The sequence below is a fragment of the Lonchura striata genome, chromosome 2, assembly GCF_046129695.1.
Source record: "Lonchura striata isolate bLonStr1 chromosome 2, bLonStr1.mat, whole genome shotgun sequence".
NCBI lineage: Eukaryota > Metazoa > Chordata > Aves > Passeriformes > Estrildidae > Lonchura > Lonchura striata.
This window is the reverse complement of record NC_134604.1, coordinates 107,863,243-107,891,080: the sequence shown is the minus strand read 5'-3', so window position 1 is coordinate 107,891,080 and position 27,838 is coordinate 107,863,243. Positions and strand designations below refer to the sequence as shown.

Below are 27,838 nucleotides of genomic sequence, written 5' to 3'. Positions count from 1 at the left end.
GAGGGCGGGAGGGAGCGGCGCTGCCGCCGCCTGCGAGCGCCTCTCGCCGCCGTTAGACAGCGCTGGTCTCGCCGCTTCTCCCTCCGCCCGCCCCTTCTGCGCGGAGCTGGGCTCTCGCTCCCGTTCCCCTCGGGGCCGGCGGCAGCGCGTCCTCCTGCTCGTCTCCCCCGGGCCCCATGGCTTCGGCCGGCAGCGGCATGGAGGAGGTGCGCGTCTCGGTGCTGACCCCGCTGAAGCTGGTGGGGCTGGTGTGCATCTTTCTGGCGCTGTGCCTGGACCTGGGAGCTGTGCTGAGCCCCGCTTGGGTGACGGCGGACCACCAGTACTACCTGTCCCTTTGGGAGTCCTGCCGCAAGCCCGGCAACTTGGACAGCTGGCTCTGCGAGTCGACGCTGCACAGCGGTGAGATTTGGCTGCCCCCGCTGCCCCGCTCCCCTCCGCCACCAGCCCTTGCTGCTTTCCCCTCCTCGTCCGCCTCCCGCTCCCTTGGCCGCACCCCGGCGCTGAGAATTCATTCCCCTCGCCGTGTCCTGGCTGACCCACCAGCATCCTTCGAGCTGCCTCTCCTTCACCCTTGTCTCCATCTGCCAGTCCTTCCTGGGGCCAGTCCCCCCGGACGGGAGCAGTGCCCGGGGTCATCCCCGCTATCCCCGCCGGTTCCCCGCCTCGCCCTGGTCCCCGCCCGGCTCCCAGCGCCGGCCGCCGCTACCCCCTCGAACAATCCCTTGCACCTTTATCCGCCCACCCTCCGCGCCCCTTCATTCCCTTCCAGAGGCTCTTCTCCCTCCTCCTTCTCCCCGTCCTCCCCCAGCCTCCCCGACCCGCATCTCGCCGGCGGTCGGGCTGGGGCGGAGGCGGCGGCGCTCCCAGCGAGCGGCGGGTGCGGGAGGGGCAGCGCCGGGCGCCCGTGCTCGGATCGTGCTCGGAGGGTGCGGGAGGTGTGAGGCTTCAGGGAGCGGAGCGAGTCACGTATGGTGACTGGTTCCGTATGTTCCGTGATGTTGTCATAAAAGATCCTGAGTTTGAGTTAGTTTTGATTTTTTTTTTTTTTTTTCCGTGTGGCGGCTTCCCTATGCAGTGAGAAACTGTTTGGGATCCAGTATCTTATACTTTCCCTCCGCCCTCATCTGAGAAGTCTCTGGTTCTGGAAAGTTGGGGCTTCCTAAACCAAAACTGGCTGCTACGTTGTCCAGAGTGGGGACGCCTGGGCTTGGACTCTCTCCATCACGCCGGGTGTGCGTGTGTGTGGCTTTCTCCAGCACGTACTGATCTCCCCATCGTCTTTCACGCTCCTTTGCCTTCATGCCACACTCCCCGTTGTGATTTCGTGATGCTCATTCGTTCTTCACCTTTTTAGGCCTTTGATCATAGATTATTTTTTTTTAACGTTATTTCACTATTGCTTGGAGTAGTTCAAAAACGAGTTGTGAATGATAAAAACAAGCTGCCTGTTGAATATTTTTTCAGTAAATTCTTTTGTAGTGCAATAATTGTTTTGGTTTTCATGGGTGGTTTTATTTACTTTATGCCTGATAGCAACTTCTGGAGCCCCAGCAGAAACACTGACAAATGTAGCCAGCCTCCCCCCACATAATTTTCATCCCCATTCCTATCTACACACACACACTTGCGTTCCTAAATATTCTGTTTGGATTGCTGTGCTCTTTGGCTGGGTAAATCGTACAGGGAGGGACAAGATGTGTGATTTGGGAGGGAAAGCTGACTGACTATATTCTTGTTGTGTTTTGTTTTCCTCTATTCTCTGAAGCCCTTCTATAGGTTTTGGGAAATAACTGTTCTCAGTTTGAGTCAGAATTACACAGGTTCCTTTGCTGTTGTGCTTGTTTTGTTTTTTCTGTCATGTGCAGTAATATTTGAGGGTTTAAATGTTTGGGATTTTTTTTTTAAGTGACATAAAATGAATTGTACAGAAATGCCTGTGTCAGTCAGTTACCAGGGTATCTGCACAAAGTTTGGAGTGCTTTCTTTTCCTTCCCTGGTATAAATGGAAATTTATGTAGGAATGTCAGCTTCTGCATGTCTCCTTAGCAACGTGAATCCTTTGCCCCTTCCCCCTGTCTCCTGAAATAGTATCCCCTGGATTACAGAAAAACTTTTCAGATGGCTTGAATGAGAACCTGCTTCCAATCCCCCCCAGCTCCACACACTTTACTGGGCTCCCCCCTCCATCCATCTCCCTGTCACGCATGCGTGTGTACACACACATGCACACAAAAGTGGGACGGGGAGAGAAGCACGACAGCTTATGGAACAGCATAAAAGGACTAATCTCTCTTGTTCCTCTATTGGTCACCTGTCTGTCTCTGAGGATGTCAAAGATGAATGGGTGAAGATGGATAGGAATGAGATGTATTTTTCATTGGATGCTGTGTGTTGAAAATCTGATCTGTCCTCTGCTGGTGCCTTCTATCATGTGCACAAATTCCTGCCTATCCAGTTTTATTCAAGTTCCTTCAATGCGCTTTACCCATTTTCCTCAAATACTTTCCAGTCTAGTAGAGCCAAATTTCACAAGCTACTGTGGAAGAAGTGAATGATTGTTTTACTTGAGGTGACTGGGATAAACCCTTCACTTTCCTTGTGTTCAACACAGAGCACTGCATTCTGACCAGACCTGAAATACGAAAAACTGCGCTGTTTTCCTCTTGCCTTCTGCTAGTGTGGTACAATTGCCATCAAAGGCAATAGGAGGGCTGCCACTAAGTTCGCCAAGTTGGATTGGGCTCATATTTGAGACCATTTTGTGTGCTGGCATTAATATTTTAAGTGCACTTTCCGCCTACATTGTGAATCCAGCAAGCAGCATTTTGCAGATAGTAGAGAGCTCCCACAGGGGAAGCTCTTCTAACTTGATACCAGTGCAGGCAGCTTTGCAGCTAGCTGTGAGAAGCAGCAGCACACATAGGAAAAAAGGCATCTTCACCCATGGTTTTAAGAGATTTACTTCATCATCTCTTGAAGGAGAGCACCTCAAGTGGCACCATCAAGGGCAAGCTCATACTAGAAGCTGTTAAAGCATATTCGACGTTTAATTAAAAACTTCTGTTGTAATTAGATGTAGGACCCCTGACTGCTGTCAGAAGGGCAACTTGGTAGTGGAGAGCAGAAGGAAATGCACAGAGCATGGTTGCATTGGCTGTTGTAGCAGGGAATAATCTCATTTTTCCTGGAGCACTGCTAGTGCTTGGAGCATGTGTTCACATTCGTTCTTTCACTGTTCTAATGGCTTTTTTGTAACTTGCAAGTACTGCTTGCTCACATACTACTTTTAACCTTGTGTAAGTACTTTACAACAATTATGATTCAAGTATGTAAAATAGTGAGTCAAATTAATTTTTTGACATGTGAAAATTATGTCATCTTAAATGAAATATCTCATCTTAATTTGCATTTTTTTTGGGTCTTTAGGATCAGTGTAAATCTTTCACTAGCAGGAACTTCAGGAGATAAATAACAAAGTTGCCAGTGTGGAAAGGTTCATTACGAAATCTTGAAATTCAGAAATGCAATTGTAAAGCTCTGAAGTTTCACCACCTGCATTGGCATATAGCTATTTTCTGTGATCATGTGTCTTTAAACAAAATCTTTTTAGACCTTATTTGAAATGCATTATATCACTTTGTGATGGTTCATTTACAGATTTATCAAGAGTTATATATGAATATTTATTCCTGTCACAGAATTAAAATTAAATGCAACCTGTGTAAAACTGCCTGGTGTATCTATACCTGCACAGGTATTTGTCTTCTTCCTGCAGATTAATAACAGTAAATTTGAATTTGTGCAATACACTGCAGCAACTATGGCTCTTTAAATCAAAGATACACAAAAGTAATGTAAAAGAAATAAAGGGCTCCATAGAATCTGACCTGCAGGTGAACATTGTCTATTTTGACTTAAATATGTGTATATGCTATTCATAGAAAACAATGGCTCCTTTGCAGCTTTTCAATTTACTGTGAAAACAGCATATATAAAAATACATTTGAATGGTTTTGATTAACTATTCATTTTGGCGAACGTGGGGTATATGGCTTTGTTACTTTACAACCTGTGGATTTCCTTATGCAACATTCAGTTTTCTTCAAGAATATTATGCTCTTTTAGAACTGCCCATGAATACTCGAAAAACAAAACATCTCCAGGAAATATATGCAACAGAGTCTCTGAATGTGTATTAAACTTTATGATGAGCAATGAAGGTAAGCTTAGCATATAGCATAGTGCTGAAAACAACTAGAGTCTAGTTTTGTGCTTGTAATTTTGTTCTAATTTGTTCTTAACATAAAAACACCCTCAGAGGCTGTTCATTCAGTAGCACTTCAAGGGGCTTAACCTTAATTACACATTGGATGCAGATATCTGAATTGACATGCCAGAGTAGTCCTAGATGGTATCTCCTTGTTCAGAATCTAAGGAGCTGTTCCAAGGGGAAATTGCTAGCTCAGAAGCAGCTTCCTCATTAGAAGATCTGGATCATTGCTCAGATTTGATCTTGACATGTGTTTGTGAAAAACTCAGCAAGGCTGGTAGTAGTTTATAGAAAATAACAGAAGAATGAATGTGACTTACCTGAAAAAAGTGGTTCATACAGAAGAATTAATAAAACATTCCTTCTGGTTTTGAATACTGTAGTCTGTCATTTTGTGTTAATAATCATCCCCAGCACTGTATCTGAAGATGGATATCAAATCAAAAGCCATACTACTTCACACTCAGTATGTATGTGTATGACTCTGAGCAGGCTGATCTACTTTTGAAATTGAGTCTGACTTGAAGGTTGGCTCTACTTTCCATGGGGAGCTGAACTAGGTGACTTCCAGATGCCCTTCCCAGCCTAAATTATTCTTGTGATTCTGTGATGACTGATAACTCTGTTAAGCCTGATGTCTATCTGGCTTCTTCAAATTGTGCAGAATGCCTTGAATTTGCCTAACTACCCCTCACAGCGGCCTCTGATAGAATATTTTAAGGAATGCTCCTTGTCTTACAGATGGACCAATTATTTTGGCCTCAGATTTCCCAAGGCCATGGGAGCCGCAGATCCTGTTCAGCAGTCTGGACCTTTTTAGTATGTTGGAGGCTGCCCTTCTCCAAGCAGTGAGACATGGTTAGAGCACATCTGTAATGTTTGTGTGAGTTCATCTGATCAGGGCAAGAGCACCACACACCTTATCAGTAATAATACTCTTAAAAAAAAAAAAAAAAAAAAGACTTGTAGCTATAGTGGGTTATTGCTACTGCTGTTGTTCATTGCAGTTTTAAAATCAGTAATGTATCCTGTTGCTTTAAGTTTTGTTTATTAAATATTATGTCCCTGGAGTTAGGGATAGTGCAAGAAGTTTTAATATTTGATGAGATTTTTATATTTAGAATTGCATAGAGAGTGGCCTTGCCTCTGCTACTGAGTTGTGGCCCAAGATGACCACATAAGATTCAGAGTAACGGGAGGAGTGGTTAAAGTTCAACCAACTGTATTGCTTTATGTGTTTCACTTGTTCCCCTTAAAGTCATCGTTCTGATGGGAAGTACACCTCAAACTCTTTTAAATGATACTTTTTTTTCTCAAGGAAGAATGAAATGTGTTTTGAAAGTTTCAGAAGATTGCCAGTTTTCTGGAAGAGCATTGATAACTGTGGAAAATAGTTACATTCCAGTTCCAATGCAAAACATAGTATTTCAGATTGCTAAAAAGTAGTAGCTTTTAGAGAAGAGGTCAGAAATAGTGAGCTTGCTGTGAAAAGCTTGTGTAACACATCTCCTACACTTCTTTCCTAATGGCAGAGTTCTAAGAGTTCCAGGTTTTTGTGAAGTTCTCAAAGTTGTGGGTATGTGCTGTTGTTTGAGGTTCTTTTATTATTTTTATTGAATGAATGAATATCCAATAATTAAAATTACATAGTAGCAAGCTAATCTCAGAAGAATGCTGTGTATCCAATAGAGGAAATGCCTGAGTACATGTTGTACTATTCTGTGAATGAATTATAGATTACATGATTTTCTGTAATGCTGCGCTTGTCTTGAAGTCCTCTGTTGGCAAAAGCAGTGCACAATGTGTGTTGTTTATAAATGGTAAAATAAAGATCTATTTAATTTTTTATTTGAAGTTGTGCTGTGTTTAAAGGACTTGGTGATTTTAGAAATACAGGCAGGCCACAGAGCAGACATACAACATACCTCACCCCAACCCACACCTCTGCAAAGTGTGTATATTTCATATAAATAAGGAATACAAGCTTTATTCTTCAGGAGAGGTGTGTGTCTGTGGGCAGATGAGCAAGCAGCTGCTGGTTTCAAGTTGCTCATGCATCTGCACTCCCCCCAGGCATTTAGACCATTTTGTTATCTTGCTGTCTCTTTCACACAGCAGTAGAGTTGCTTACCATATTTTTACAGATATATCCAAATTGTCTCCTGCACACCCAGTGGCATCTTTGGGTGGAAGGTGAGAGGCACTGCTTTCCATGGCGAGGTGAGCAGTCTGTGTAGTGGCTGCCTAGTTATTCCCCCAGACTTCCCAGGCTGAGGAGAATAGTGGGAGAGCACTGTCTGCCCGGAGCACCCTGCCAGTGGGCTGTTATCTTGCCTGGAACAGTGTTGTGGTTTGACAGAGAAAAAGAATTTTCTCGGAAGGAAGAGGTCAATTTGGATACTGACCAATTGAAGGTGGACACGCCTCTGAGAACACAGAGGGGTTAAAAGCAGAATTCCCAGGAGAACTCGCTCTCTTTGGTTCTGGTCAGGGTGCAGTGCAGCCTCTCCCCTGCCCGGCCGTGGCTGGGTGGGGAGGGGAAGGGTCATGGCCTGACTGAGGTGGGCCCAAGGGTGGAGGGACTGGAACCCCCTGCAGGTGGAAGGGTGGAGAAATATGGGATGTCTCCTTTTCCCCCCGCCCCAGAGTCTCTGTCTCTCTCTCTCTCTCTGGAGAGAAAGAGACAGCAGCAGTTTTTATCAGCAGTTCACCACGGGAAGGAGAGGGGGTCGCAAGGTGCCCGGCTGCCTGTGGGAGCTGGAGCCTGGGCCCAGAGCCATCCTTGGGAGTTGGGACTTTTAACCCTTCCTGAGAAATGAAAGCTTTGTGAAATTTTTCTCCTCCTCGGTTTGAAGGAGAGGAAGAGAGACAGCTTGGACCCTGGGATGTTGGAAGGAGGAATTCTAGGTGGGAGGAAAGTGGCTTTCGGCTGGACTTTTTCTTGGTAGCCACAGACTGAACCAATCTTCTCCTCCAAGAGAGACTGTATTTTAGGAGGATGCCAGTGAGCCAAGAGACCTGCTTCAGCTGGGAAAAGACAGAAGTGGAGTGAACAGAGAAAAGTTAGGGAGATTTGTGGTGGTGCCCCCTGTCCTCAAAAGAAGGAGAAGAGAAGATCTCTGTTCTTGGACCCTCAGCCCTAGGGGAAAATGGGGGGGATTGTGGTCCCAAAAATGAAAAACTGAACTGTTGTTTTTATCCCCTCTTGGCAGGGCATCCTTGAAAGGAAAAATCCTAAAAGCAGTCTGTCCATCCATGCATTGGTGCTAAGAGCACTGTGCATGGAAAGAAGAAGGGTCACCATTGGCAAACTTTTTCTCCGGGCGGTGCCATGTGTGACATGGAAACACAGGATGTGGCAGCTGTGTTTCTTGGGGGGTCTGTGGCACAGGAGGGGCTCCTCTCTCCCTCAATGGACTGAGTATCGATTGTCTGGAGGGTGGAAAACTGATTGGGGTCCAGATTGTGTCTCGCTGTGGTTTGTTGGAGTTGGGTGGTGGGAGGAGGAATGCTGGTTTTCATTTTGAATTTTGTGTGTGTTTTTTCTTTCTTTTTCCTTTTATAATAGTATAGTAGTAGTAGCATAATAAAGTTTTTTTTTTTTTTTTCCCTTGTTATTAAGCTTGGGCCTGCTTTGCTCTGTTCTCGATCACATTTCACAGCATTCAATTGAGAGATTGCATTTTCATGGGGGTGCTGGCGTTGTGCCAGTGTCAAACCATGAGAAACAGTCAACCTCTTCCTCTCTCATCTCAGGTACCTGCTCTTGGAGAAAGGGAAGGCCATACGAGGAGCCCAGGTGGGAGGTTGCAGCTCTGTAGGGGGCTGCTAAGGCCTTTTTCCCTCAAAGGTGAGAGAGCCCCGAGTCTGGGCCACCATCTAGTAATGGTCAGGATTCCTGTGCATCAGGGGAAAGGTTCATCAACAGCAACAGAAGGGACCAGTTAAATAAGAGGCTCCTTGGAGCAAGGCTCAGACCTGGATTTCCTTGCACCTGTTTGTTCATGGACCTCCTAAATCTTTTCGTGCCTTGGGTCTAGCAGATGGAGGAGGGCAGTTACAGCCTACCCTAGCAATCAAGAAATCCCACTGGGGAAAGGGAGCAGAGGTGTGAGGTTGGAGTCTGGAGCCAGAGCTGGGAAGCAAAGGCCTTGCAGCTTTTGAGAAGCTCTCTAGTCCCTGGTGTATGGCAGCTGAGGAGTTATCTGCCTTTCCTCCTTCACTGGTCGGCTGCCCTCGTTCTCCATTAGCATTCTGCACCTTTCTAAGACACAGGCTCTGCACCAGAAAGTTGTTTTTTGGATGTCTCTCTGCTTGTTCTCTTTTTCTTTGGCTGATTCTAAGTGACTCTTCACTCAGCATCAGGAGCTCTAAATCATCCTACAAGCCTCTTGTACAGTAAATGCAAAATGACTGATGCCTTATGTGGAGCGTCTGAATTATCCTTAGGAGGAACTTAGGGATTTTGGCACCCAACATAAAATGCTTAAATTTCTCTTTGGGTGTTGTCAGTGTCCTGGTGAATTGGAGCAATGAGAAAGTCTTCCTGTTAGTCCCACAGGTGTTGTGCAGCACTTGGGTTATCCAGGGCTTTGTCCCACATGCCGCTGTGTGTGGATGAAGACAGATTTCTTAGGGAAAGTGTCATGTCCTTCTTTTTAACATATCTATGACTTAATGTAGCTATCTTACTTGTTTAAATTGATGGCTTTTAAAAGAAAGCCTTGGTGTAAAGTGAGTTCTCTCTTAAGGAAATTATGCTTTCAGCCAGAGCTGGATGGTTCCTGTAGCTCTGGTAATGCTTTTCAAGTGTCTGAGTGACTTGAGAGTAGCCACGTGCACAAGTAATTTTCCTACTTCATAAAAATCTTTTTCTCAATCCATAAAAAAAAAAAAAATAAAATATGAAATCTGGAGAATGTCTGTGCAGCAGCCAGCACTAGTAAACATAGTGTACTAATCAATGAGCAGAAAATACTTATTTGTTGTCATTTTTGTACAAGGCTCCACTGTGCAAAGCTGTGGCTAGAGCAATTTATGGAGGTTTGTGGAAGCACTTGTGCCTGCAGTGTCCATTGTGGGATCCCAAAGGGCTGCACTTGCAGGCTGGCTGCACGGGGCAGGGGAGTGTGGACCCAGGAGCTCGCAGGCTTCCCAGCCTTAGCCAACAATCCCCATCACCCAGGGCAGAATCCTTCTGAGCAGCTCTTTGAAACTATCATTTTGCCTCAGGTTGAGGCTCCAGAGGAGACCTCTGTGGAGTAATTTGGTGTGAGAACTTAATGGCCTTTGCTGTTCCTCAGCTTTTCCACAGAATTCAGTGGACCTTTGCCTTGCTTTGCCTGTGCTCATGATCCTGCTGAAAAAAAGAAATCTCATTGATCATGCAACCAAAGCACTTCTAGGAACTAGAGTTTGCCTTTATGTTTTTATATATACACTACACTTCTTAAACCTTTGTTGGCTATTTGATATCTAGGTTTGAATATGAAGCAATTAGGAATATCTCTAGCCTATTTATTTAATTGATTTTTCTGATACTCAATGGGTTACATTTAATTTCTTATGTGTGAATGCCTCAAGTTTCTCTGCTTCATGCAGTCTTTCCAAATCATTATTCTTGATTTTAAATGCTATATTGCAATATCTTAGAGTATTTATTGTCTGAGGGCAGGTACTTGATAAATAGAAGCATTGCAATGACTCAGAACATCTTACTTGAGTGTTGTGGTTTTGTTTCTTACCAAGATTTTTAGAAGGTCAGGCATTGCTTTCATCATGTAACAGCTGCATGCATTTTGGTACTTCAGCCTTTATGAGAAGACTTGTTGAAGAGCTGTTGTATGGAAGAAAGGAATATTTGATTGTTTCTTACGAAATTAATTCAGTTCACATGTACTCTCTGGAAGAGCCCTATACACAAATGCTTCACATATTCTACAATATGTTTCTATGCCCACCAGTTCTTCTACTTCTCTTACTTGGTAGAAAACCGTGTTGAAAAAAAATATTTAATTTTGGGGTACCTTATTGAAAACATGACATCTATACTAGCCTTTTGCATTGATCTTTCTTGTATTAATAAAAGGACCTAGTTATTAAAATACACGTTTCAGGACTTTGATGTGATTTCTTCTTCTTTTATGGCTTTCCCTGATTTTTTCCTAGTAGTGAAGCATTATTTTGTCCAAGAAATTGAGGAAATAGTGCTGCTCTTAATTAAAAATTACAGCTTAAAGCCTTGGGTCATTTCTTTTGGGGAAAGAAGGGAGGAGAGTTAGAAATGTCAATGTGCAGTTGACACTTTGCCTCTGGGTCACTAAAAAACAGGCAGAATTTTCAAATAGCAAGGAGACCAAGCTGTCTCCTAGAAAGGCACTGACTGTTGGATGAGGCACTAACTGAAAAGAAACAGTATCATCATGGTTTGGTAGCTTTTTAGTGTTTTTTTTTTTTTTTTTTTTTTTTTTTACTGAAGATGGTAATTTTAATACATTTTTCACCAAATAGGTATTAAAAATATGTCTTAAGTACCTAGCTTCATATTTATATATATTTCCAAATACTGAAGCCCACATCCCCAAACTAATGGGCAGATTGTTATAGTTAAAAATATGCAAACACTGTACTCACTGTCAGAACTGCAGTATATCTTTCTCGTGGTTATAGACATTGGGATGCTTCCTGGGGATTTTCAGACCTAAAAATAGGATACATTAAGTGAGCCTTTTCTTAAGAAATCTCTTGAGTTTCTTAACAACTGTCAAAAATGTCTTAATTCTAGTTTGGATGGGATAGGTGGCACTATTAGTGTAGTTCTTAATGAATTGCTAAAATGGTGGAACACTGAAAAAATCTAAAGTTATCTAAGCCAATAAAGGGAATCTTACTCGGGCACGACATTAGGTCACAGTGCTTCTTAAAATCTAAACGTTTATTAACATTTCTGTGAGTTTTACTAGTTTTTTTTACTAGTTCCTAATATTTTTCTTAGATAATGGATGTGTAGTTTAAAAAAACTGTAGTGATGTAAAGGAAAAAAAAACCTGATAGGTACTCTTCAACTGTAAAAATTGTGTTTTGAATGCAGAAAACTAATAATTATCATTTCTAAGGCCCCATTTTCCTTGTGTTTTTGAATATTTCTGTCTCTCTGAGAACAAGCAGTCTCACTGAACTGCTGATGCTCCTGAACTTACTGTTCTTATTAGTAACTTATTTGCAAGACTGGTGCATGCCTAGAAGAGGTACAAGCATATTTTGGATGCTCTGAAGTAGGTTTATGATGTTTATGTTCTGTGTACCAGTTGCACTGTGTAACAGAACAATCTCCTGATCCCATTCTGGTGCTGTGTCCTATAAATCACACTTGCGTAGTCTGAGAAACACTACAGATCTTTATTGCAGAAAAACTCTGTTTACTGTATGTGTTTATATTGTAGCTGTCTGATTTACAGGGTACTCTGCCTTCAGAGGTAGTGGTTCTATTTTCTTTGGACCTTTCTTTTATTTTGTGTAAAGTCCAGTGGCCTGGATTAAAAGTAAAAAAAAAAATTGCTGTTAAGTAAAGACCCATGCAGAAGATTTTGCTTTCTTAGTCCACCATAAGCTTTATTTTGTCACCAGATCAAATGGCTTTCAGAATTGAAAGTTAACATTTTTCCAAGATGCTAAGGAGCTTTAAACATGTAGTTACTATGGTAGCCACTAGAGGAAAGTTTAGTCCTGTATTCTTTGAGCACTAATGTCTGACCTTCATGATGTTCTTCAACCAAAGTCCCTGTAGCTCAAGGCGAAGGCTGGTAGCATTGTGTGCTCCTGTGAAAGGGACTAAAATAAATGGGCAATTCCAGATGTGGCCCAGAGCACAGCATTCAGAACCTGCTTCAGAATTCAGCTGGTAGTGAGGAGCAGTAGGAGCCCTGGTTTTGTCCTGCTGTCAGCATCACTGAGTAGGTTGTCTTATTAATAAATTAATTTTGTTTATCCAAGGTTGTTCTTTTTTTAGTTGGGAGTGTAGGTGTCTCCCAACACTCTTTTGTCCTTTTACCTCCTACATCAGTACTATAGTAAGGTAGTTTGTTTATTTTTTAACCTTTCTAAAACCTGTATATTTGTCCTGGAAATTAAACTGTATTCTAACCCCAAACTTATATCATCTTTGCCTAATTGATTATCAGTGGTTTGGTGATTTTTCCAGTGTGGTTTTGGAAAGCAGTAGGATGCTTAACCTTTTTTTCCATTTAGCTGCTACTCCAGTGTTGTACATTTTCCCTTTGCATTAGAGTTTGGTACCTGATCTATGCAAAGATAACATTAAATAATTATTTGTGGTGACTTTCAAAAAATCTTATTTTCTGAGTTTTTCTGGCCCTTTGATTTATTTCATCAATTTTATGTGCCTTTTAACTTTGGTGTGATATGGATTTATGTAGCTGGTTTTTGTACTTGTGTAGTTTTCTACTGCAAGGATTCCTTTCATATTGTTCCAAAGTGGTCTATTCTGTTTATTTATTTCTGGATTTTATATCTGTAGTGCACAGATTACATTACATACAATGATATTGGGAAAATCCTTTCTAAATCATCAGTACACTAACCACTTGGTGTTTCTGAAGGCTCATGTCAATATTAAAAACCACTTGCTGAAACACCTCTGTCCAGTACTAAAATCATATTCCCATCCCAATAATGTAGTGTAGCAGTGGGACACACAGCAAACTGGCATTAGAGATTGCATGCTGATGACAGAATGAAAGATTGTTCCTAGCTTTGGGGTTTAGTCCAGTAAGAAAACAAGGAGTGAAATATCTTGGAAGGTTGAGTACTTAGTAATTAAATTATTAGTAAAAAACATACCTGGATTTCTGAAATTAATGAAAATAAATGTGTGTACTTGCACAAACACACCTTTAAAATCACTTTCTTTTCAAGCAATCCTTTTATAGCTCTTCTAGCCCCTTTCTTCTTTTAATCTCCTTCATCCTTTTTCATGTAATATGTGAAGGCTTTTTGGTGATAACAGCTGCCAGCATTCCATTCCCAAACTCCACAGCTGCACTGTCTGTATCTTCAGCAGATTAGAATCCTCTTGAAACTGCATCCATTGTTTATTTAAAACAGTGCTTTTTCTCATTCCCAAAAGAAGATGCTCATTGTTGTTGTTGTTGTTGTTTTAATAATCTTAAGATATTTAAATTGAACTTGGAAATAATAATCTTACTTTCTTAGAACTTGGACATTTTATTCTGAGTTTCACGTGACTGGTAGTATTTTCAAAGTAGTGAGATGCATTGGATCATCTTCCTTGAACTAGTAAATAGTAGTGATAAGCAGTAAATAGTGATCTGATTATTTTTCTTGATGCCTGCTGCTGGAGAGAGGAAAGGTTTTAAATACTATTTTGGGAAAAGAGACAACCCAAAGCCTGTGCCTTTCTAAAGTCCCACAGAAGCTCTTAAGTTAGATTTTGGATGTTGTATACATGCATCATGGCCATCAGCTTACAAATGGATTCTGATTTATGTGATTTAAGACTGCAAAAATGTTGTTTATAACAGCATTCATTATATATGAGAATAATGAGAAAATACCCTGGGCCAAGTGCAGAGGTTGCTTTTGGGGGAAGAAAAGCTGATGCTTGAGGAGAACTGACATTTTAAAATGGACTGGATCTAAGGCTAATGGTTGTTACTGCCTTTAGAAATTCTTGACTTCCAGCTATCTTTTAGTGTTGAAAAAATATATATAATTTTTTTTAAACCGTTGAGCATCTCCTCAGTTTTGTTACTCACTGTGTGGCCTTGGTACTTCCCAAGGGACAGGTGTGTATGATGAGGCTCTGAGCATTTCCCCTGCTGTGTCATCCTGATCAGCTCAAGCAGAGGTTTGAGTTTCACTCTCTTTTGTGAGAAAGTTACAGCAGGCTGAGGGGAAGCTAATCCTGAGCCAGCCTCAGTTTCTCATTGTAAATTGGATAAAAACCAGGGGACCAAATGACTCAGTTTTACTTGAGACAAAATCCCAACGAAGCCAACTAAGGCTTGAGTAAGCGTGGGAGGTTGTGGCACTTTGCTTCTGAGTTACATCTGTTTTATGAAGGTGATTCACCAATTAAGGAAAAAAGAAATTTAAGGCACAGCTCTTTATTTACTCGAGCCTTGATGCAGCTACTGTGTTCCTCGTATTCTTTTGTTTCTGACAGGTCTGTGGGCTTGTTTTACTGAAATTGTTTTATTATTTTTTTCCCCTCTTTGTTTTTTTTTCCCTTTAGACTGGCAGATAGCTACTCTGGCTCTGCTGCTGGGTGGTGCTGCCATTATTCTCATAGCTTTCCTGGTTGGGCTGATCTCCATCTGCGTGGGATCTCGGAGGCGGTTCTACAGACCAGTTGCTGTCATGCTCTTTGCTGCAGGTAAGCTCTGGCATCATTAAAAAGATTTCCTGAGAGCAGCTGAACTTTCATGGAGGGAGACATGCCTCGTTTTGCATACTAATTCAGAGGTGTTTGGTTACTTCTGTCTTAACTCCAGTGAGGTTTCTGCACAGCATTAATCATTTTTGCAGTTGCACTATTACTAGTTCATAAACAATTATTTATTTGCATTATATTTATTGTTTTATGAAGTGCATGCAGCAGGGGAAACTACAGAGGAAAAATCTCAAAATACCATTTTTAATCTATGACTTTGTGCTTCTTGATATCCCCATTTTTATTCTTCATGCAAAGCCATTTTTATTTTAATGTTCTCTCTTTTGCAATTTTAAAACAGGGAAATTAATACCCAAAGGTGAGCCCTGGAAGCTCTACATGTGAAAATAAATAGGATTATCTTTCAAGGTGTTTGTATATGCCCCTGTGCCATAAGGAATTAATTTTGTTGTGTCATCTCGCTTGGTTATTAATTTAACAAGCTGTCACAGTGTAGTCCCTGTTTGGTTTAAAAACACAAAAATGGAACAGTTTATATAAACAATCACAAAATCTTAAGGGAGACCTAAGAATCTGAATTGTCTGTAAGACTGGTCCAGTGAGGTACAGTTACAATATCAAATCATCTCGTTTTATATATTCTGGTGCTTTGGGGCTTCGTCAGCATGGATGTTTCAGATTCTCCTGAGACCCACCAGCCGTGGTTTGCCTTCATCCTGTCACTCACATCTGCATTGGAGCCAGCAGCTTAAGCCCCTTCTGATAGCCCATAATGAAGAGGATGACAGAACCTTTGGGATATATTAAAAAAAGACACTTAGAAGGATATGAGAGGATGAGAGTGTGGAATTGGAGGGAGTTTGGGATGAAGCAGAACTCCGGGAAGGCTCCTGCTGCCCCCTGCTGATAACATTGCCTTGATGGAATCAAGCACTTCAGGATGCACTTTTACGTGCTCAAGACATATTCCTAGATTGCATTTCATTTTCTTTTAGGAAATTAAAGCAACCTAGGATCAGATTTCCTGAGTGGAAATCCTCTGGTTTTGTTCTGCGTCTCATTGCTTTCTTGGTTAAATGAATAAAGGTACTGGTGCATTGTTTTAAAATTTATTGTTAATTCTGAGCTTTATAAGATATGCTGGGCAGTTAACTTTGAAGGAAGTGGGTTTATTTTATTTTTGTAGTGGTTTCTTGTTTGGCTTTTGGCTTCATTTCTCATAACATCTTGTAGTAACTTGATAATTATTCAGCCATCCATGCCTGTCCTGCTGTGTCGCTTATTTAGTAAAGTTTGTACTGAAAAAATAAATGGCTTTCCACAAGAAAAGATTTCCTCAAATCCTATTGTTTGTCTTCATGTGCTCTCCTCTGCATAAAATTGCTTCTAGTCTTTACTACAAAAGGTTGATGGTGAAGGGGTTTAATGCTTACTTGAATCTAAAGGAAATTAAATTGGTTCTTTAGCTTATGATGGTGTTTACATCTTCCCTTTGCCTCTGTGTGTGTGCATGTGCCTTTTGAACAGCCATAACCTGAAGCATATGAGAGGAGAGATGATGAGGCCAAGACAACCTGCCCCATTCTTCTTCATTATCTAGCAAATCTGAGGAGAATCCTTTCAGGATTTGACACTTACATTGTTAAAAGACATTTCTTCCCTACAGATTTTATCTTTGATGTCAGCAATTTGTAGAGATGAATATGGATGGCATATCTTGAAAGAATTATGGAAAGAATCCCCCACTGAAGAGGGGAAAGTTAAAATTGTAGCAGCTTTCTGTGGATTCAAGCTTTCATCTGTGGATTTCACAAATCTGTCAGGATAAACACCACCCTGACCTGTGAATGTACTGGCAAGACCAAATATTCTGTTGTAACTCTGGCTGGGAGTCTATCAGCTGCCTCTAGAAAAATGGCACAGTATGAATTGCCCGGAGACATTTAATGATGTGTGGGTGTTGGGTAGAAAAGGTCTCTGTGTGGAAGAAAGGACAAAATGGAAAAGTTATTTCCAGGTGCTTTATAAGAGTCTAAACAGTTGTCTTCAGGCTATTTTTTTCCTTCAAGTTTTGATCTTTTTTTCCCCCTCAGCTTCAGGTTTCAGTTAGCAACTCTGTAGGTGAGGGAGAAGATTGACTGACTAGGGCTGGAAGAGATGAGAAAGAAAAGGACCAAAAAAACCCAAAATTCAACCTAGATGCTGAGAATAAGCCAGCAAGTAATGAAAAGATGTGAATGTGTTTTCACTGAGCTGACAGTATGTATTTTAATATTGAGAGGTAGAGGAATGCCTCAGGTGATGGAAAAATGTGGAGCAGACAGGGAGGCAGTTGCAGGAAATCTTGCATGGAGCCACCTTGGCTCATGTGGCTCTTTGGTCTAGTGGAGGTGTCCACCTCATGGACCTTCTGGGGTGTCTTAGAGCTCATGAACCAAACTGGCCCTCAACATGCAGGCTCACAAACTTGTCAGTTCAGGAGTTTAATGATACACTTACTGTTTAACTAAGTGCTAACCAAGTCTAATTTAGGGGCAGAAAGAGGAAGTGTGCTTGCTGACAGTCCATAGAAGAAACAAAAGAAAAATTAAAGCTGCTCGCCTTTTGGTGCTGTTTTAACCATTGTGACCATGTTTGGAAGAATAACCTGTTGACATTAGTAAGCTTTTAATGCATTTCACAAGGTGCTTTTACATGCTAGATAGGGCCAAATATTAGAGGTAAGAGTAATATAAAATGGTGGCAGATAATAACTGGAGAATACTTAAGGAAGTATTTCTTAATTCTGATAGAGTGAGCACAGTCCAGCTGGATTGCATCCTCAGTTCTGTGTTATTGCCTATTTTCATAATGATGTGGAAGATAGAATGAAGTTTACTTGTCAAATTTTACAGTGGAAGTAGGAAAAATTGTGGAAACATTGAAGGCCAGAATTTGATTTTGTGAAGTTGATGGAATAGTCTGAAAAAGTAGGACTGACTTCAGTAGAATGTAGAGCAGGTTGCTACAGAGCAACAAAGAGATTCATAATATCAAAGAAATACTCTTGGGCAGAATATTCTGTAGGTTATGTGCTCCAATCTCCTTGTTGAGGCAGGATGGTCACTAACAGTGTCAGCTTTGTCTAGTCCAGTTTTGAAGAAATGCAAGCATGAAGATGTCCCAGCCTTTCCAAGCATGTTGTCCTGGGCCCATACTACCCTCCTTATGTTACTTTTGTCTTTGTTGATGTCCATCCTGAATCTCTGAGATGAGTGTCCACTCTCATTACTGCCAGCTTGCTTGGCACTGCAAAGATGAATTTTTTTTTTCTATCATCGTTACAGCTATATTTTCAGGTAATCTTTGAAACATCCAGTACTTATTAATGAAGTGCTTTACTCATCTGAAATGTGCAGGTGGTAGAGAACAGAAGTGCAGAACTGACTAGCCAGTGCAGAATTTACTAGCCAGCATCAGCATTTTCATAATTGCAGATAAATTAGAAAGTCACATCATAAGTGGGTTTTTTTTTTACATCAAAACTTATAGTCAAACATTTGTACAAAGAAAAAAAAGATTATTGAAATTATATTTTCCTACTTTTAGAGCATTTCTTACAATTTCTGCGTGTTTAATATGATGAGTATGTATAATTGCTTATATTTCATGTGAAAGGAATAAAACTAGTATTCCTGTTCCCATCCTGCAGGCATCATAGTGCTTCATAAAAACATGTCTACATTTGAAGTGAACAATCAAGTTTGAGACGATTAGTCTTTTCTGAACAGCATTGAGTAGCAAATTTTTTAAGATTTCCTTTGCAGCCTGTTTTTTCTACAGGAAAAGACTCGTGCTTCTGAAGAAAGGGAGTACACATTTCCCTTAAGCAGGTCAGCATAGCATGGAGTTCCTTTAAATTCATTAGAAACAGATCAGTAGTTGCAGGCATTGCTTTCAACATCTTTTGGGGTCATGCTGGTCATTTCTCTTAACTTTGCTGTCTTGCTGCCTCTAGCTTACACAGCTCCCTTCGTGCTCTATAGGGAAAAACAATGACAGAAGGCAAAATCAGTGCAAAGTGATGACAGTGCTGTGTAGGGTGGCTGCTCCCACCAACCACTTGCTGCCAGCACTGAGTTCTACAATAGTGTATCTGGATCAATAGTAGGAAAAGCTGGAACCCTCACTATAGAAATGTCAAAAAATCCTCTTGTGTGTGTTGCTGCTTTAGCAACATGTTCCTCTTCCAAGAGAATCACTTTTTTTTTGGTTGTGTTTTGACAAGTCCAATCTGTAGATTGAAATGAAGCATGCTTCATATGTTACAGTGGGGAAGGTGGAGACTTCCTTGGTTTGCACTTGACACAGACACACATGGAGCAGTTTCTGACTGACTCAGCAGAGATGCTGCATCCCCAGTGCAAGAAGGCACTAAAGAAAATAATCTATTTCCATACATTTTCAGAAATTAGTTTTGACCTTGAATAGTCTTAAAGATGTTTCTGAAAGCTGAGCATATGTTGAGGTGCTTTTGGATATAAAGATGGTCTCATTATACAGAGCTGGAATGCATAATCTTTTCATAAGAGTTGGTGCTTTTCCCTGTGTACTCTGCCAGATTTTCTCAAATGTTGCACAGTATTTTGTGAGCTGACAGACAAAAAATTATATTCAAATGGAATAACATTAAGTAACTTCAATAACTCTAGAATTAAAAAAAAAAGTCCTGTGGATTTTGATACCCACATCAGAAAATCCACTGTGCAAACATTATTCAGATTGTCAGTCTCAAGTAAAGGTCCAAAGACTTTGTAGGCTAAGGTGGATGAGCTGAAATTTCCAGTGAGTTTCTTACATAAGTGTTTGATCACTGAGGTACTGATGAGCATGGGATATAATTTCCCCATACCAGTCATGTCCTCAGGACAGGTGAGCATTTGTCTCCAGGGCTAATGAAAGGGGCCAGTTGGACAGGGTGTGTGGGTGTGAAATGGCCAATGTGTGTGGATCTCAGAGACAGTGCTATAGGAAGTAATGATTTTGAAGCTTTTTAATGCATTGGATTTGACCTAATTTATTATCTTCTTTCATCACACAGTATTTCTGACCCACCCCCTAAATTCATAATAGTTTGCCAGTTTGAAGTTTAGTGACTGATCAAATTTTATAGATTCCTTGGTATTCTGTGTGAGAATGTCATTAATTCTGCTTACAGAACACAGTAATGAATATGAAATATGTGATTCACTGAGTCTCTACTGAGCACAAGAATACATCACCTATGACAATGAATTATTTCTAGGCTAAGTAAATTATTTGATTCTCAGCAACATTTTTTAATATGTATTCTCACTTCTCATTTTGACTTATTTATAATGGCAATAGAACAAGTTTTGCTCTTATGGAAGGAGTAATGACTGCAAACTAAAATATAAAGGAGAGACAGAAAATAATTTGGGAAACACTAACTGTTTATTTTGTAGATATTTGAAGGGTCATCATCACATCACAGCAATAATATTTGTTCATCAATGAGGGAGTATGGAAGAGCTGCTCTGTTCTCTGTGAATGAAATGAAAGTGATTTAAAAAGAGCAGCACCTACAAGCAAAAAATCACCAAAAGCATTTTGAATGTGAATTTCAGTTATTTGATATTTTCTTTGTTCTAGGAAAACAAAATAAAGCTTTTTCTGACATTTATATTTTTTCTCTCTTTCAGTTGTTCTCCAGGTCTGCAGCTTAGTCCTTTACCCAATCAAGTTCATCGAAACAGTCAGCTTGAAAATATACCATGAATTCAACTGGGGCTATGGCCTGGCGTGGGGTGCAACTATATTTTCATTTGGGGGTGCCATTCTTTATTGCCTGAACCCTAAGAACTATGAAGACTATTACTAGAATCATTAAATGAAAAGAAAAAAAAAAAAGGATTGCCCCATCTTTTCTAGCTCACAGTTTTTTTAGAACACTTGTGGAGCACCAAACAGTCTGCTCTGTTGATAAAATAGCCTTTGCCTTTTGGGTGTGAACACTGTAACCAGCTTTTACAACCATTTAGAAGAACTGCAAACACTAGGATTGCTGATCTTACATAGGCAGATGCTGCAAGCTGCTGATACATAAACTTCATTTTTCCTGACAACAAGCAAAAGGATCTACGAGACAGCGATCTTTGTGAGAAATCTAGTTGGAATGAGAATGCAATGCCAGCATCTGCTATTGCCTTCAGGGGAGCAGCTGGTATGGGCTTCATTTAGAAGTTCCCCTGTATAGAGGATTCAGATGTCTGATAAGCAGGCAATGGCATCTTGTACAATAGGCTGACTTGGTTCCTTGTTACTTGCTCAAAAGCACTCTTAAGGAATTAGTTGCAAGACACTGTGTTGAGGGCAGTGAGTGTAACTGGTTAATGACTTGTCTAATATCTGCATTCAACAGTCTGCTGGTAGAATAATTAAAAAAAAAAGAAAAACCCAAACAAGCCACCAACCCACACAGGATTTTGTGAATTAGTAATCCACATCGCCATGCCAGCTGTAGCAGATTGTTGAAGGAAGTCCAAACCCAGAGACATGTGCTTCTGACTGTGTAGTTGGAAGTTGTCTCAGCTCTCAGTGTTTTGCTGGAGGGGTGAAGATAAAGGGGAATAGAAAAAGACCTGTTCTGTCCCTGAGGCATCTAAAATGTGTGAATGAATTGCAGTTGTCCCGAGTAATCATTTAGCTTGCAAACACTGTCATGGAAAGAATGCTTATGGAACAAGTTCAGTTATATTTTTGAAAGGTATTTGTTAGTATAAATGAATATATATAATGCAAATATATATGCAGAAGGAGAGAAATTATTCATCCTAAAATTGTAATATGAGCTGTGATGCAGTGGTTAAAATACTAACTTTGTACACATTCTTGAAAGTCTTGGATTGGTACCATCAATTTTGACTGGTGTTAAAAAATAAACACACAATGGTTTGTTTTCTGTATATGCCCTTGTACAGACTCTGTGTTATGGGAAATGCTTAAAAGTTCACATCAAGTTAAGGTAGAACTGGACAAAAATAACTTCTTGCTATTCCATGTGTAATATAATACTCACTAAAAATTATTTTCTAAGGGTGTTGCAAATTAAAAAAACTGCCATTTTTTAAAAATCTGGTTAGGTTGTGTGTGTCCCTGATCATCAAGAATACAGCTGAAACTCCATCATGTTCATATTAAAACATTAGCACTTCAGGAGGTAATCTCTTGTTTTTAAAAACTGAGTTTCTAATGGACTTTTTGGTGATTATGTACATCTGATTACTCCTTGCTTAGAATGTTTCCCACTTAAAACATCCGGAGCCTGTACTCATGAAATGAAACCTGAGATAAAATAGGGAGAACCTTCACATGAACTTAATCTGCATCACTTTTATTTTTGTTTACAATTTGCTTATTTGGATATTTTCAATTAATTATAAGCATATTTTTATACACTTGTAATCTTTAGAAATAACTATTTTTTTTAATGAAGAAATTTAAAATATATTCTATGTGGACCTCAGCACAAGCAGATATGCTGGGGTTGCACATCCACCTCTACACAAATGGTTTTGCTGGTTCCACAGAGAAGGCTCCTGAATTACTGGTTGTTAAAATGTCATCTCTTGTGTTTCTGCTGGGCCACCATCTCCAGGGTGCTGAGGGTCTGCAATGAGCACAGGGCTGCCTTCAGGAGGTCACTGTGCAAGTATTGCTGACTTGTGGAGATGGTTTATAAAACTCTGGCATGCTCTGGAGTTCAGTCTTTACTACTGTGGCAGAATAGAACTTGCAGAACTAGCAGTGATTAATTAGATTAGATGGAGCAAAATGACAGCTTGACATGGAAGGGACTGCATGGCAATGCCTGGAGAGCAAAAAGGATGGGAGGAAAACTTGGATCCAGTTATTTCACAGGCACCAAGAGAGCATTTGTAACTCTGCTTTATTTCCTGACTTAAGGCAGATATTCAGTATATAGTTCATTCAGTATCTTTCTGAACAGCTGTGTAGTTCTGCTTTTACTTAGCAGCATGGAGAACATTGTAGTTTGGCATGGGAATTAGATTAGTGCAGAGAAGCCCACTGTGAGAAGATGTCTGTACCTTTCTGAGAAGATGGTGTTTTGGGGCTGGCATTGTGGCACTTCTCTGTGCTGACAAGAAGGTACAATGCTGAACCCACATCGTAGCCACTAATTTATCAAATTGTTTTTCTTTATGTAGTGTTTGAGTGAAAGCAGCTGCCAGGCCTAAGGCAGATGCAAATGGATGGTGTGTGCTCTGCAAGTCACTGGCTGTTAATGTGAAAAGTGTTCAGGCACAGCAATTTACAATCGTGAATGCCTAAAGACAAAGTTCTTGATTCACAGTTGAGTCAGAAATCTGATTTTCAGTCCCAACATCTGCTTTTCCTCTTGAAGGTGATGCATTCTACTAGGACCCACATCAGACTCCTCAGGACCTTTGTATTTGGGCATTTAGTATGTGGATTTAGGTACCTACCTTTAGCTTAGGTTGCTACTGCAGTGTCTTTTTTTATCTCTTTGCCATTGCAAATTTTGGCAAGCATTCTGTTTCTCAGAACGGACCTAAAGGTAAATGCAACTTTGTGCTGATTCTTGGGGTGTTTTTAGCCACAAAAAAGATGCAAATCTGTGTCCTGAGTGTACGTATGACAAATTAATAATTTTGTATGTTGTGCTTGTATCATGTTACCACTATTTCAGTTGTTTGACTATATCTCACTGGCAGAATGATTCTCTCCCACAACAAATCCATTTTTTTCTTCCAAATATATATGAATAAATATATATCTAGCAAACTTGCAAGCAGGGCTAGTTATTTGTATTTTTTAAGCTTAAAGTATACCGTCCGGTGCTGACAAATACCCAGCACCTCTTCTGGATTTCTTGCACAACTTCGTTTAGCTTTTGTAAATTTTAAAAACAAATATAGAGAGACTTATGTGTTTGAAATATAAATGATATATATGGATTAGCATGTAACTGTATATTATTAAACATGCAATGAACTGACTGGTAAGTGAAGTCTAATCTTATGGCTAGCAATGTAATTTATTCAGACTGTATTTTTGTACAGCGCAGTGCACACTAACCTATTGCCTCTGTGTCCTCTATAATGCCTAAAACTGTGCCTAGAAATTTCATTTATGTCTTTCAAAGAAAAGAAAAAAGATGATTAAATGCTTCATGTTGTTGTTAGTATTGGTTTTTCTGATGTTGTTCTTTATTTATTTTTGAGAAGTGTATGGTATGTTTATTAAATGAATCCATCAAAATATGGTTTGTTTTAAATGGTTATTGTCAGCAGGGAAAGACTGATTTTTTTTTTATCTAAACTTTTAAGTTTGCAGTTTTAATACATTTCTGCATTTCACAATTTTTGTAGCTTACATAAGGTTTTATGTGAAAAAGTAACTGAAATAAAAAAAATTGTTACACAAAGAAAATGTGCCTGCTTTGCTCTGGGTAGAAGATGTATGCGGCTCAGGTGGTGTGGTTTCCTGAGGAGGAACAGGCTCCTTAGGTTAATGAATATTCCGGATATTAATTTAATTCAATGCTAAAGGAGTCTTATCAAAATTACATAGGGAAGAGAGGGACAGATGGAGGGGTGTCCTTGGCAGGTTCCTGTATCTCACCTGGCCATAAAGCAGTAGCACAGGGTGAGTTTTTGAGTGTCACAGAGCCCACTCTGCCTTTATGAAGATGCAAGTATTGTAACATCAGAAAACCAAATGCTTTAAATGTAAATAACAAGGCCATGTGGAAATGGGAATCTGTACCGAGCACCTTGTTCCAGTGGGGGAATTTATTCATTATATACGGGTTTAATTTTTGAATTTCAATAACTAATACTTTTGTCTGTTTTGATTCTGAAAGCTGTGTTGCTCTTCATCGTGAAAAAACACAGATGCTTTGAACCTGAAAGGTGGTTTTGCAAAAAAGGAAAAGCTGTTTAAAGCACTAAGGACATGATACTGTGTTTTTAATACTATTGAGTAAGGTATCCACTGCATGGCTGGATATCCCCCAAGAGGATGGGCAGCAACCTGAGGCTGCCAGCAGAAACCAGGAGGAGAATGGGAGGCAAAAGCCTTGCTTGACTTCAGCAGATGTGTGCTGAGTGAGTACAGGCACAAGGATGGGTGCCCAGAGTGGAAACCAACTCATAGGAAAGGAACTCAGAGCAGGGAACAAGCATGATGGGGGTGAACAAGGATGGGAGGTGTCAAGCTTTGTTTTGTTCTGAATTGCATTGAGAGAGGATGTTCGTAGGGAACTATGAATCCACTGGGATTGAGGGATCAAGTCAGGGGGAAAGGCATATTTCTTGAAATCTGCATTTAAATTCTTGTAGTTGTGGCTTTAGTGGGTATATTACCCAAGGGTTTGACCTTGTTTTTGTGCCCAAATTTTAGGTAATTTGTGTTCATACATGTTGGTACAAGATCTGGCAGCCTCCTCCCTCTCTCCAATGATAAGGGAGGTAATAATTCAGCACTTCTCTACCAAAGCTGCAGAATAGTGATATAACTTAAAACACCTGGAGTGGGAGTGTTGGGACAGGCAGCTGAACAGTTTTGGGTACCTGATTGTGGTTACTTTGTGGTACCACGTTTGTTATGTCACACTAAAGGGTCTAAAATAGGAAAGCAGGGAGAGAAGTTGTCTTTTACTTTCTTCACTCTGGAAGGAATCTGATCCTCTGCTGAAAGGACACTGCCCTTCCCTGCAGTCAGCCAGGCACGGGGAGGTTTTGGAGCTGGGGTACAGTGAACAGCAGGAGCACAAGTGAGTGTTAAACAGGGAGCCCGCTGGCTCAGGTCAGGGTGACAGACACCTGGGAGAAACAAGTGACCTTCCTGCCATGGAGCTGAGCCACAGGGGTGACAAAGATCTTCGTTTCAATCCCCTGAGAGGAACTGGCAGCTTTGGAGGCTTTTGTGAGCTCAAACCCTTGATGCATTCCCACTGAATGTGAGCTCCCTGTGGTGCTTTTGCCCTTGTGGGTGCCTTTGGTCACTGAGGACCTCGTGAGCAGCTCTCTGCTCTGCACTGTGTCCCACTGATAGAACCCTGTCCTGAGGGGAGATGTGCCCACTGTCCTGGGACACTGGGGCTGCAGGGCATGGAGGGGTCTGGGATGCTCCTCAGTCCTGCCACAGATCAAGATCCCGCAGATGAAGATTAGATGCAGACAGCAGTGTCTCTTGGTGAATGTGAAACCAGCTGTAACTGAGATAAATTGTGAGGGTACAGTGAGGTACAAAGGAATTTCTGCAGCGAGATAAGCCTTGGTGTATAACAATGATGAATGGATTCATAAATGCCCTCCTCAATATGAGTACTTTCAGAGCTGCTGTGGGCTTAAAATACCTTTGTCTTCAGGTTGGTGTCACATGAGGCAGAATCAAAGCCATTTTCTTGAAGTTTTTTCATTGAAAGCAAGTAAGTTTCTTTCTCTGGAAATTTAATAACATTGGAATTATTTAAAATACTTAAATGTATTCTGGTTGTGAAATTTCATCTCTTCTAAAATAATTTCTTGGCTGCTACATCTGTTTTAGGTTTTGGTTTCTCTTTTCCCTTTCTACTACTTATCTATTTTTCACATCAATCAGAAAAAGCTGAAACGTTTGAGCCACTTGGAAGTTAAGAGAATAGGAGGGCAAGGCTGAACAGTGTACTTATCTTGGAATAACAGGAGTGTGGGGGGACTAATTTCAGCTGTATCAGCAGATAGCTCAGTAATACAAATGTCTGAAAAAAAGGTGAAATTAATAGCAGCTGAGAAAAAAGGCCTCTCTTTCCTAAGCACACACACTTCGCTTCTATCTGTTCCCATTTCTTCCCTTGATGCTATAAGAAAAGAAGAATTTATTTCAGGATTTGTCCTGGTTATCTTTTGAAGTAAGTGTGCTTGCTGCAAAGCTGTATAACAAAGTAGTTGTTAAACTAATATCAAGAATTTCTAATGGAAATGTTTAGAATACCTAATTTCCAAGGCCTAATTGGAAACAACTTAAATTATTACATCAATAAAATTTGCTTGAGGGAAAGCCAAAAGGGATTCATGTAATGAAATAGAAAGTTCTAGCTGGAGAAAATTATTTTCACTGTGGAACATCTGAAAAGCTTTGCAGATCTTGGATTAAAAGAAACACTGCTGGTTTTTTTCTGAATCTTTTAAAACAGGGGCATTTTAACATAAAATATCATGCAGCTCACAAATGGAACAGACAAAGATTTTCTGAGAAGCATAACAGTGAACAGATTGTACTCCATTTGTGTGACAACAACCCTCACCTGAAGTGCAGTGCTATTATACTCCCTTCCAAACATCTTGTAATTCTAACACAGCTTATTTTTATGGCTGTTTTTAAAGCTGTAAGAACGTGACAACGTGGAGGTTTAGGCCCCAGGTTTTAAAGTGCCATTTTTCTTGGGAACCGAAGACACAAATCCAAACTTCCCTCAGCTCCTGCCTTCATCCTGGCAAAGTGGATTTGATGCTCTTTGCAGCTGCTGGCTCTTGAGCCTCATGGACTGGAGCTAAACCCCCAAGAGTTTGGCTGCTGTGTGTCTGTAGAAAAGGAATGAGTGCAGCAGTGGGAGGGGTTGGGAGGGAACCATTCCAACCTTCTCACTGTCAGAGATGAGCCATGCAATGATCGACTCTCACAATTAAAAGCAAATATCATGTATATGTGTTAAGAAAAGTTTTATAGATGTATAGTTACGTTTTATCAGGGGTGGCCTGGGTTTGGAACACCTGGGAGGGTTGGCTTGTCACTATGGCAGCACCTGACCTCCAGTCAAGATTTAAGGATGTGATCTCCACCACTGGAGCAAAGAAGTCGATGGATGGAACTTTGGGAGGAGCTAAAGGGTTAAAAGGTGAAGCCTCCTTTGTGTGGGCAAGCACATGGTGGGAAAAATCCTTTGCTCCCAGCGCCGTATTATTTTCTCTATTCAGTCTTGTATTTTTGATAAGGTTTTAATAAACCTTTCTGAATTTTTGGAAGTGAGTAGCATTTTTCACATCACAAATTCCCACTGTGTCCCTGCAGTGATTTGCAGAGCTGTGGATATCTGTGGACAGGGC

At 40.7% G+C, this 27,838-nt stretch overlaps 1 protein-coding gene across 1 annotated transcript; it reads left to right on the top strand.

The window, feature by feature from the left end:
• TMEM47 (transmembrane protein 47) lies at positions 1-24,179 on the top strand. The gene is made up of 3 exons (XM_021553036.2): positions 1-402; positions 14,547-14,687; positions 20,408-24,179. The coding sequence occupies exons 1-3, from the start codon at positions 177-179 to the stop codon at positions 20,584-20,586; spliced, it is 546 nt and encodes a 181-aa protein (XP_021408711.1). The 5' UTR covers positions 1-176; the 3' UTR covers positions 20,587-24,179.
• Positions 24,180-27,838: the final 3,659 nt, after the last annotated feature.